The sequence below is a fragment of the Thamnophis sirtalis genome, unplaced genomic scaffold, assembly GCF_051295495.1.
Source record: "Thamnophis sirtalis isolate CommonGarterSnake01/CBP01778 unplaced genomic scaffold, rThaSir2_p1.2 scaffold_2, whole genome shotgun sequence".
Taxonomy (NCBI): Eukaryota; Metazoa; Chordata; class Lepidosauria; order Squamata; family Natricidae; genus Thamnophis; species Thamnophis sirtalis.
The window spans coordinates 88,380,267-88,392,404 of NW_028261382.1; the positions used below are offsets into that span (position 1 = coordinate 88,380,267).

The following is a 12,138-nucleotide window of genomic DNA, read 5'->3' on the forward strand; positions in this document are numbered from 1 at the left end:
AGGACTGGTCCATGTTCCTCCCCAACCTCCTCACTGTCCGACAGTGTTGCTACTTGTGCTGGCTGCCGGCAGGCCACAACAGGAAGAAACAAAAGTCCAGTCCACCTTTTGAAAAAGCACCTTTGAGACAAGCCTTTGGATCAGTGTTTCTCAACCTTGGCAACTTGAAGATGTCTGGACTTCAACTCCCAGAATTCCCCAGCCAGCATTCGCTGGCTGGGGAATTCTGGGAGTTGAAGTCCAGACATCTTCAAGTTGCCAAGGTTGAGAAACACTGCTTTGGATTCTTCATCGCTGGTACTTTGCTATGTTCAAAGAGCTGTTTTGTAGAGAAGCTTTCATTTGTGGAAGTCCCCGTTCTGTTTCCAGAAGCACACGATGGCGTTTCGTGAAGTTTTTTCCTCAAAAAAACAGCATTTGCTTCCAGTTTTCATCAAAACCGGCCCAATAGTTCTTTTAATAACTACAGTATTCGCTTAACAGATGCTGTAAAAAAAGATTGTGAAATGAGGTAGGTCACATTCCTTCAAAAGCTTCGATTCATCTCATTTGAAAAAGAAAACCTTAGCTTTTGGGGTATAATGTTTTTGGGCTCCCAAGGCTGGCAGCTTCTAGATTGCAAAGGTTTTTATTCTGGAGAGGTTTGCCAAGGTGTGGATATTCCCCCATTTATCATTTGCTTGAAAATCTTAGGATTGTTTCTTCCTCCCACTTCTTAATTTTTATTTTTTTTCATGAACTGTCAGATAATTTCCATGGCTGAAGCTCAAACGTTTAGGAGGAACTCTTCTGCCAGATGTCAACATAACTACGTTGTACATTGTCTTCAAGATTCTGTAACTCAGCTGTGAAAACAGATCCTGATACAATCCATCTATTCATTTCATATTTTTTTAAAAAACACATGAGTCATCTGTAATGTTTTTATTGAAGTTACTTCTTGAACTCCTCGTTAAAAACGAGAACATCTTTTTGAGAATAAAATAAGCCCAAAGTAATAAAACATTTCAAGGCCAAAGTGTAGACTTTCCATGCCACGCTTAGTCATTTCTCCTATAAATAACAGGAGCAAAATGATATTAAGCTAAGCAAATAACTAATTTGGGTTAGGATGCTATGATCAGCTTTTCGTTATTCAAACAGATTCAAGGAGATTAACATCTCTGCTTGGGCACAAGATTTATTGGGCAATCTTGTATTAGTCATCCTCTCTCACGCTAAGGAGAGAGGATTGAAGATTGATCTGAAAATAAAAAGGCGGCTATTGTTATAAATATTGACCATTGCCCTTTAAAAAAAGGACAGGTAATGAATTAAAGGCTGCTTCATGTACGTTTCTAATAAAAGTAAACAATTTTGTGGTTTGCTGGACAATTTAATGGGTTATTACGACTACTACTCCATTCCAGTAACATTATTCATATATTTGTAGACAAAATGCAAACTTTGGATCAAGGTGGCATTTCTTTTATGAATCTTGTTGACCTAAGGCTCTATCTGAGCCTGATATGTGCTGCGGTGGCACAGTGGTTAGAGTGCAGTATTGCAGGCTACATCCGCTGCCTGCTGGCTGTCTACAATTTGGCAGTTCGAATCTCACCAGGCTCAAGGTTGACTCAGCCTTCCATCCTTCCAAGGCTGGTAAAATGAGGACCCAGATTATTGGGTCTGACTCTTTAAACCTCTTAGAGAGGCCTGTAAAGCACTGTAAAGCGGTATATAAGTCTAAATTCTATTGCTATCTGTTGATAGAAACATGTATAGCTAATACAGGTGCTCCTCAACATACGACCACAGTTGAGCCCAAAATTTCTGTTGCTAAGCGAAACATTTCTTAAATGAGCTTTGCCCCATTTTACAACTTCTCTTGCTGCAGTTGTAAAGTGAATCCCTACAGTTGTTAAGTTAGTAACCTGGTTGTTAAATGAATTGGGCTTTGCTTGTCAGAAGGTCACAAAAGGGGAACCACGTGACCTGCAACCGTCGTAAATATGAGTCAGTTGCCAAGTGCCTAATTTGGATCATTTGACCATGGGGATGCTTCAACGGTCGGTCGTAAGGGTAAAAAAAAAACAGATGTAAGTCACTTTTTTCCAGTGCCGTTGTAACTTTGAACGGTCACTAAGTGAAGAGCCAAGGTGGCGCAGTGGTTAGGGTGCAGTACTGCAGGCCACTTCAGCTGACTGTTATCTGCAGTTCAGCGGTTCTAATCTCACCGGCTCAAGGTTGACTCAGCCTTCCATCCTTCCGAGGTGGGTGAAATGAGGACCCAGACTGTGGGTGAAATGAGGACCCAGATTGTTGTTGGGGGCGATATGCTGACTCTGTAAACTGCTTAGAGACGGCTGAAAGCCCTATGAAGCGGTATATGTCTAACTGCTATTGCTAACTGTTGTAAGTCGAGGACTGCCTGTGGATCATTTGTCCTAAAGTCTTAAGTGAAGCCAGGCTGCCATGTGTAGAAGTCTCAATTATCACACGTCTTTTATTCTAGAAACCAACCACAGGATTAGTGGCTATCACTCTTGCCTTGCACTTTTGCGATGTGGTCGATATCGCTGGCTTTGGATACCCCAGCTCGGATGACAAGAAGCAGAGTATTCACTACTACGAGCATATCACGGTGAAATCTATGGCTGTGAGTAACCTCATCTTTTCTCTTCTAATGAAGACGGGGAACTATTCATACCCAAACAGTTCAGGCCTCGTATCTCTTGTTTATTAGACCAAGGGAACCAATTAGTTTTTTTGTCCACATATTTACTTCCTTTGCATGAGATTTCAATTTCAATTTTAATGGATTTGTATGCTGCCCAATCCTGAAGGACTCCGGGCGGCTTACATAAAACAGTTAAAAAGAAACAAATGCTAAAAAAGCTAAGATACAAAACAGAGCGAATTAAAAAAGGACACAGCATACACGCAATCTTAATGGGGCTGAAGCTCAGTCAAGATCAGCAGCCCCCAGGCCTGCCGGAACAGCCAGGTCTTAACAGACTTTCGGAAGGCCGAGAGAGTGGGGAGGGTCCGGATCTCAGGGGTAGATCGTTCCATAGGGCCGGGGCAGCTACAGAGAAGGCTCTCCCACGAGGAGCCGCCAGACGATATTGTGTAGTCGACGGCACCCGGAGAAGGCCCACCCTGTGCGATCTTATTGGGCGCTGGGAGGTATGTTGCAGGAGGCGGTCACGGAGATATCCAGATCCTAGGCCATGTAGGGCTTTAAGAGCCGAGGTGGCGCAGTGGTTAGGGTGCAGCACTGCAGGCCACTTCAGCTGACTGTTATCTGGAGTTCAGAGGTTCAAATCTCACCGGCTCAAGGTTGACTCAGCCTTCCATCCTTCCGAGGCGGGTGAAATGAGGACCCAGACTGTGGGGGCGATATGCTGATTCTGATTCTTAGAGAGGGCTGAAAGCCCTATGAAGCGGTATATAAGTCTAACTGCTATTGCTATTGCTATTTAAAGGTGATAACCAGCACCTTGAAGCGTGTTCGGAGACCAGTAGGGAGCCAGTGCAGCTCACGGAGGATAAGTGTAACATGGGTGTATCTAGGTACACCCAATATCGCTTGCACGGCTGCATTCTGGACCAATTGTAGTCTCCGAACACTTTTTAAGGGCAGCCCCATGTAGAGCGCATTACAGTAGTACAGGAGATGACCAAGATAGCATCAATCCCAATTTAACTGAACAGAGAAACTGTAGGCAGCGGCTTTAGAATGTGCCAAAATTGTAAATCCATTTTTTTAAAAAAAAAAAAAACCTACTCCAGCGAGCTGCCTTTTTTGCCTTTATTTTTTTTTGCAATTTGTTAACTATGTTTTTGTTAGCAAAGTGGGTAAATCTGAATGCCAGAGTTAATTGAAGATGCTCTGTGTGTTTATGTGTTTATGCATGAAACATGGGGGTGTGTGTGGAAAAAAGACACCCCAGCTTGCTGCTTCTACTAATAGATTTCCTCTCCTCTTGCTCCACAGTCTTCAGGGCACAATGTCTCCCACGAGGCATTAGCAATAAAACAGATGCTTGAATTGGGAGTCGTCAAGAACCTCACTTACTTCTGACGTAAGAGGGACAGCCGTTACGTTCACGTCGAGCAGGACAAGGCCCTCTGTGGCTGGCCCTTTCTAACACGTCGCCGTCCCTTCCACTCCAATGCTGACTGCTGGTGCAGAGGCCCTCGCAGTTCCCTGCAAATGGGGATCAGGCTGGATGGAAGCGTACGGCTTCTAAGCGTGTTGGCAGCTAGGAGTAAGAAGCATCGCTGTAGAGAGCGTGGGTGACACCATCCGTTGGAAGCAGGAGTTTTCCTTCCTTCTGGGGCACTGCCCTCCACGGAATCTTCTTCGCTTGGGCGGTGGCAGAATTTCCTTTGGCATCCAACCGAGAGGTCCCTGCGTTCACCAGAGGCTCGTTTGGAAGGTCAAAGCTAGGATTGCCGTTGATGGGCCTCAAAGAAGATACCAACACAGTTTCCCACAGTGATAAAGTGATCGTCCCATAAAGTGGTTTCATTAATCATTTCTCCCTTCCTCTGCAAGCCAGTAGAGGGGGGTGGTTGTTTATTATTTTATTTATCCTATTGGATGTTGCCTAATGGGCAAGAGGCAACCGAATGAAGGATTATATAGCTGCCTGCCACCCTGTTTCCCCGTTTAGATGAAGACGAGACAAAGAATGTTGGTTCAAGTTCCCCGGGAAATTCATCTCTTACAGAACACGATGAAGGATGGTAGAGGAGATAGTGAAGTTTATTCCTCTCCCATCTGATTGGTTGGTTTTTAGAGACTACGATGGAAAGGAGAATACCCGACAGTATTTGCCGATAGTTTTTATACCTAAAACAGTAGAGTTGAACGGATGTTTTATTATTATTATTATTATTTTTTCTGGGCAAAGTGTGGAAAAGAAAAAATCCTTCTGTGAAGGACGTGCGTGTTGCCCGACTAAGCGCATCTCTGATCTTAAATGTAATGGATGGGGGGGGGGTAGATCTCTTTCCTTCCCATCAAGTGGGGATGACAGCCAGAATCGACCGACGATGCGAAAGGGCTATCCTGCTATCCAAAGTTAAAGCAGGAAAGGAAGGGCAAAGAAAGGTAAGAGAAGAAGGAAAAGGGGGGCATCTCCATATGGAGAAGGAAATGGGCAAAACCCGGAGCTGCACAGCAATTTTGCTTGAGTGTCCCACGGTTAGGAAGGAGAATTAGGTTGTCATCGGAGGTTGGCTAATCTCAAGACCCTCAAAGGGTTGTTTTGAAGGAAGATGCCTTTTCATAGAGGGCAAGGGAGGGCAAGGGAGTCCAGGCATTTCAGATGTGCCAGTCTGGTTAGGATTGGGGGGCATATTCTCTTCTTCCCCTTTAATCTCCAACGCGGGGGTCAAAAAGTGTATTTACAGCTGTTAACATTAAGTGCACTTGTCCGATTGGTATATTGGAAACCTGGCAATCTTCTGTTTCTCCCCCGGGAGGGGAACCCAACCACGTCAAGGTACAAGACCACGAGACCAACTCGCCGTTATACCACCTCCATGTACTTGTGCAGCCAAACGTGCCTTAGCCATCTTCACAAGTGCCCGGCTTTTGAGAGGGGGTGGGGGGGCTGCTGGCGATGCAAACTCCAGCGGCTGAGGCCATCTGATCCATTGCTAAGAAGATGGATTGCTCCGAAGGGCTGACCCTGGATTTGACAGCTGAGATAGATTTCCAGATTCCTCCTTGGAAATCAGGAGGAAGGAGGGATTGCTTATTAAATGGCGATTCTGGGGAAGGGGGGGGGGTGTTGAATCCCACAGTGTTGGAAGTGTCTTTCCTGGCCAAGCGATACAGCAGTGTTAAGTAATTTAATAAATTTAATTTAAAACAGCCCTTTATGAACTGTGTTCGTTTGTTGTGTTTATATATTATATAGGACCAGGGGGTGACGCGATAGCAACCTTCCAATATTTGAGGGGCTACTACAGAGAAGAGGGAGGGATCAACCAGTGGTGAAATTCAAATATGTTACGACCGGTTCTGTGGCCGTGGCTTGGTGGGCATGGCAGTGGAAGGACACTGCAAAATCTTCCACTTCCCACCCCACTCTGGGGCCAGCCAGAGGTGGCATTTACTGGTTCTCCGAACTACTCAACATTTCCGCTACCAGAACCTGTGATAAACCTAGTCTCCAACGCACCTGAAGACAGGTCAAGAGATGGAAGTTTATCAAAGGGATCCAACCTAGAGATAAATTTCTCCAGGATAAATTTCTTGGTAAGTGAGAACCATCAATCACTGGAATGGCTTCCCTCTTGAAGTTGTGGATGGTCAAATCATTGGAAGATTTAAAGAAGAGATTGGACAGCCATTTTTCCCCGGAATGGTGTAGTCCAGGGGTATCCAGACTTAGGGACTTTAAGACTTGTGCTGGCTGGGGAATTCTGGGAGTTGAACTCCGCAAGTCTTAAAACTTCCCAACTCTTTTACTTTTAAATGGAGGGTGGTTCAATTAATCCCCAAATAGTTTTTTTTTAAATTGAAACTCAGCAGAGGTGGTGATTATTTTAATTACTTTTATGATATTGCTTCACTACTTAAACAAAAACAACTAGTGATGAGCCTGCACTCCTAATTAAAGACCGTGCTGGTTTCTACTAATGGATAAATACCATAAAATACATTTTAAAAGGTCTTGGGAAGAAACTTAAACAGCTGTTTCTTGAGGGCCTTGTGACTGAGCAAATTTGCTTCTGCTGAAAGCACGTTGAGTAGTTGATACCTAGGGCTTGTATACCTGATCAGTAGACCTGGGATAACCACTACACAGAGGGACTCTGTGGTTCAGTGGCTAAGACGCTGAGCTTGTCAATCAGAAAGGTTCGAATCCCTAGTACCACGTAACAGAGTGAGCTCCTGTTACTTGTCCCAGCGTATGCCAACCTAGCAGTTAGATAACACATAAAAATGCAAGTAGAAAAAAAGGAACCACCTTTGGTGGGAAGGTAACAGTGTTCCATGCGCCTTCGACATTTAGTCATGCTGGTCACATGACCACGGAGACGTCTTCGGACAGCGCTGGCTCTTCGGCTTTGAAACAGAGATGAGCACCGCCCCCTAGAGTCGGGAACGACTAGCACATATGTGCAAGGGAAACCTTTACCCTTACTTTACCCACTACAAAGACAAAAGAGAAAACCCCTAGGCAGTGCTTTTCAACCGTGTCAACTTTGAGAGCTGTGGACTTCAACTCCCAGAATTCCCCAGCCAGTATGCTGGTTGAGGAATTCTGGGAGCATAGCTGGCTTGAGAATTTTGGGAATTGAAGTCCATAACTCTTAAAGGTTGGCCAGCCATGCTCCAAGATATGTTTAGATTTCTCTTTCACTTCTCTGGATAGGACACAAAATATACCTTATTATATTGGAGTTTTGGAACCATTATAACCATTGCGAGAGAAGAAATATTCTGCTCCCATAAGGTGTTTATCTTTCACTGTGTCGGATTTTGTGGCAGAATTCTTGTGAGATGTTTTCCTAAAGATATGCCAGCTTAATATGCCTTTTTTTCTCTGCCTAGGACAAATCTGGCTACTGTATGTTTCTCGCTCCAAGAGAACCACAGTGGAAAATTGACTAAAAGAGACATACAATTATTTCCATTTCCCCTACTGTTAGGACAAATGTATGCGCTCTTTTCCTTGCATATCGCAGATGAAAAACCTGCATTGGATTTTAGCAAATCCTGTGGAAGTGGAATAGACGGCTATCTGGGTGGAAAACCGGAGTAACTGTTTCTGAGATGCTACCAGAAAACAAGTGTTGGATCTTAGTAAATAAAGTGGAACACACAGAAACACACACACACTTCCAACATTTTTTTTATGACATACCACATTTCATACAGCTAGAAAATGCCCAGGTTTATGAGGCCTTATTTCAAAATAATATACTCTCTTGCCATGTTTTGGATCTTGTGTATGTGATTTAATACACAGTGTGAAAATAAACATTGTGGCTATTTTGGTAGTCCCCACGCGTGTGTTGTGTGTGTGTGTAGAGAAATTGCACTGCAAGATCTCACTTCTACTTCTTGTCCCTTCCAAGGACTCTTGGGAAACCTCTGGCTTGATATAGAACAAAATATGTAGCAATTCTAAGTGAATCCAAGCTTAATCCTGGTAATCCAGGAAAGGGTGAGGAAGAAACTCAGGACTTTCCTGCCTTGATCCTCTTTGATACCTTTGTAGAAGATGGAGGATAGAAACTCTTTTGGGCTTTCAAGATTCTGCTGTAGCCTAAATTGATAAAAGTAAGTGTTAGGAACTTTGGTGGAGTTGGGTTTCTCACCTGGCTACCCTTAAATGGTTGACACTGAGCACCTGGGCAGAAACCACTTATTCTTGCTCTGCTTCCCTTCTTCCAGTAGCTCATGTTGAAGAGAAGCTCTACTGCTTTTAGGAGGTATCTTCTTAGCTTCATCTTAGTTGATGTTAACTCTTACGGAGTTTTCTTGGGACTATTCTGTGTTGGGAAGAGGAGTGGTTTTCCGGAGCTCCCGGCTTCTGGTGATGTCCATGGTTGTATGCATGTCAATGAAATCAAGATGGCAACACCAACCGTACAATTGAAGGCCAAATGAAATTCAATCACCTGTTTGGGGGCGCTGTCACACCTTTTTGGGGTACACACTTGTCTTGAGGACACCCTACCTGTTCCCCAGCTTGGGGAAAGTGAAGCAGTGGTGGGGGACTTGGTTTCATTACTCCTGCATGGCTCCATCAGAAGATAGCAAAGGTAGGTTCCTTGAGTGCCCTTCACTTTCTTGAAACAAGGTATATATAGTTGACTTAATAGGAAGGGCTGATTCTAGGGAAAGATGAATTTGTTCTTTACACGTGGGAGAAGTAAAACATAAAAGGGGCAAATGATTGGTTGAAAAAAGGCAACCCAAATCAGTGTCTTTTGTGCTACTGTTCCTACTTTAAAGCATGTTCTCCTTGATACTCCAAGACCAGATGTGAATGCACCACCTCTATGTACACAAACACATGGAAAGTTGTTTTCTATCTATTGGATCAGAATAATTATAATCAAAGAACGATGATTCCCTAGAATTGCATCTTTCCGGCTTCTGTTTGAAATGGATAGCCAAAGAAGCATAATAATTTATTAACGGCATCTCCTATAGCCATTTTCGTCCACTTGTTGGAAAGGAGGACTTTGCAACTCACCTGTGCCTCTGGGCTGAAAGGAATGTTTCCATCGGGTTGGCTGCTATCTTATAAGTTACTTGATCAACAGGTTTGGGCAGATGGTCTTTAATGCTTTCTCCTCCCCAAGCAATCTGGCCTTGTGAATGTTTCTTATGAACGGGAGAATGAGTAGCACAGTAGAGCTATTGATCATACATTTCCTCAACATACGTATGCCTTTGCAAAAATGTCTAGTTTTTTTTTAATTACCTTGCTACAGCGGTGCCATTTCTCTCTTCCTTCTGAGAAAGGTCTTTCAACCAGGTTGGTGAACACAGCACATGGCGTTTCTCTGGCTTCCTGGCGAATGCCAAGTTTAGTGAAACAAAGGGGTCCTCCAAAGGCTGCTTCCAAAACCAATATGTTAATTTGCAGCCAGTGTAATTGGCTATCACTGTTTCTTGTTCTATATTAATGAACAGATGGTTGAGGAAATTCTTGCTTCAGACAGTAAACTCAACAAAATATAATTGGGGTGGGGAGGGGGGGGAATCTTCCAAGCAGTTGGGTCTCTGAAGAAGTCATTAACTGCTTGTGAGGGGTGATCAGTTGCCAAGTATTTTCATATTGCTCAAGCTTTATATATTACCTCTGAAGCCAATGGTGAAGGTCTTTGAGCAGGCTTTCAGTTAGAGCACGGATGTGAAGCCACGGCAACCTTAAGATTCAACTCTCAGAATTATGCATGGAAGGCTGGGAATTCTATGAGTTGAAATCCACAAGCCTTGTGAAATCCTCAAGTCCACATGTCCAAGGTTGGACACCCCTGAGTTAGGTGTTTTCTCTAATGCAAGGTAGGTGTCAATATGATCGCCAATGTCCGATGACGGATCTGGTGCAATTAGAAGGTAGCTGCTGCAGTTCTAGAACATGGCCAGTAGGGGGAAGATGTAGCCTGTATATCCCTTTAGAAAAAAATTAGAGCAGCAGTAAAGGGTACAGTTTTATTTGTCTGAAAGTCCAACATTTGTTTATCTGGACTGAGTAATATTCAGCTTATTTCTTGTTCGCTCTTCAAAGATGACTGCAAAAATGAAACTCTGCATTTCCAAGGATTTCCTAAACAACATGGGTTCAAATCACCCACCCAGACCTCCTGAGAGAGTGAAAGGGTGGCTGATGAAAAGAAAAAATTAACCAGTGGTGGGATACTACCGGTACACCCCAGTATGGGCGTACAGGTGCCTGCTGGGAGCACTAGCTACTGTTCCGGTTCTGTGCTCCGGAGGGGGGGGCACCCGCCCGCCTTACCTGTATTTGAGCCAATCGGGGCTTACCCCCACACGCACGGAGTGTACGGCACCTGCTCGACACTCCGCCGAGCAGCTGGAGTGTCGCAGGCGATAACTATGCATGCGCGCACTGCACGCGTGCATGTGGTGGATGCTCAGCCCCGTTGCACCGGGATCCGGAACCCACCGCTGAAATTGACTGATTAAATTTTCAATGACCAGTCCACTGGCTGTAGTGAGAAACCCTAAGGGTGGCTGTAAGCACTGAAGGTTATCATTCCCTGTCCCTGCCATGAAACCAGGGGTGAAATGCTACCAGTTCAGACCCGTTTACCCAAACCAGTAGTAAAAAAAACAAAAATGCTACCTGTTGAATACTAGCGCGGGAAGTAAGATCCCCTTTTCTGATTGGCTCTCGGGTGGAGCCGGTTCAATCCCCTCCCCGATTGGCCGGGTTACTCGATGCCCCATTGGCTCATTGTTCAAACCCGGGGGTATAAATGTTTGGCGCGAACCACGCCACGTTGAATCATAGTTACTCTGCTTGAATAAAAGGTTGCTGTTTTTTTACTACCTCCTTGTCGCGTCCTTTTCCTCCGCTCCAAGAATGCAAAACTGGCGACGAGGATGGGATGAGATTCCCGCGACCACAGAGAAGAACAAACCAGCTTGCCTCCGCGTTTGAACCACGCTCTTCAGGTCAGGAACGCCGGCAGCGAACACAAAAATCTTCTCTGCTTTCTTCCTCCCTTTCTCGGGCTTTGCACCATAATGGCAACAGCGCTTCCTCCTTTCGCGCCGTTTGGGTCTGCCGGAGAATCATGGGACGGCTTCATGGAGCGGTTCGAATGTTATTTAATTGCGTCAAAGAACCGGGCACAGACCGACGAGGAGAAGTGCAGCTTTTTCCTGTCCTGCTGTGAGCCTTCCATGTTTGCTTCTGCGAGAGCCCTGGCCGCTCCGAGGCCAGCCTACAAACTTGGGTGGGACGAGCTGATGTCCAGGTTGAGGGACCATTACGCCCCCTCACCTTCCTTGATCGCACGCCGTTTCACTTTTCGCCGCCGTGTGCAGAAGCCTAACGAATCCATCAGCCAGTTTCTAGAGGCACTGCGCACAGTGGCCGCCCAATGTGATTTTGCAGACCTGGAAGAGAATCTCGTGGAGCAGTTTGTATGCGGGGTCCGCGACGTGCAATTGCGCAGCCGTATGCTCCGAAACCATAAAATTACCCTGGTGCAAGCTGTGGAGACCGCGCGAGCAGCAGAGCTCTCTGAACAATCCACGGCCGATATGGAACGTCTCCAGCTGAAAACCTCTGCGCAAACCGCTGTGGGGCCTTCCAATCAGACGAACCTCGTAGACGACCTCTCCCCCACGGAAGATGAGGAGGAGGAAACCGTCGGACAGATGAGGACGCAGCCGAAGCAGAGGCCACACCAGCAACCACCGACGCCCGTTCAGCCAGCCTCAAACGCACCTTGCCGCGGATGCGGCGGCCGTCATAGCCGCGCATCCTGCCCGTTTCGTTCCGCCGTCTGCCGCCGTTGCCAAGGAGAAGGACACCTCGCCAAGGTCTGCCGGGCTCTCATGCCAGCCCCATCGTTTATGCAGCCCAGCAACCAGCGCCAGACTCCGCAACGCCACCGACAACCACGTTTAGCGAGGCGAGC

At 45.7% G+C, this 12,138-nt stretch overlaps 1 protein-coding gene across 1 annotated transcript in view; it reads left to right on the forward strand.

Moving 5' to 3' along the window:
• ST3GAL4 (ST3 beta-galactoside alpha-2,3-sialyltransferase 4) overlaps positions 1-5,877 on the forward strand; it is a 155,374-nt gene extending 149,497 nt beyond the window's left edge. Inside the window, exons 13-14 of the mRNA XM_087706342.1 lie at positions 2,495-2,638; positions 3,980-5,877. Coding sequence (XP_087562468.1) covers positions 2,495-2,638; positions 3,980-4,066 — 231 coding nt within the window. The 3' untranslated portion in view covers positions 4,067-5,877. The remainder of the gene's footprint in view (positions 1-2,494; positions 2,639-3,979) is intronic.
• Positions 5,878-12,138: the final 6,261 nt, after the last annotated feature.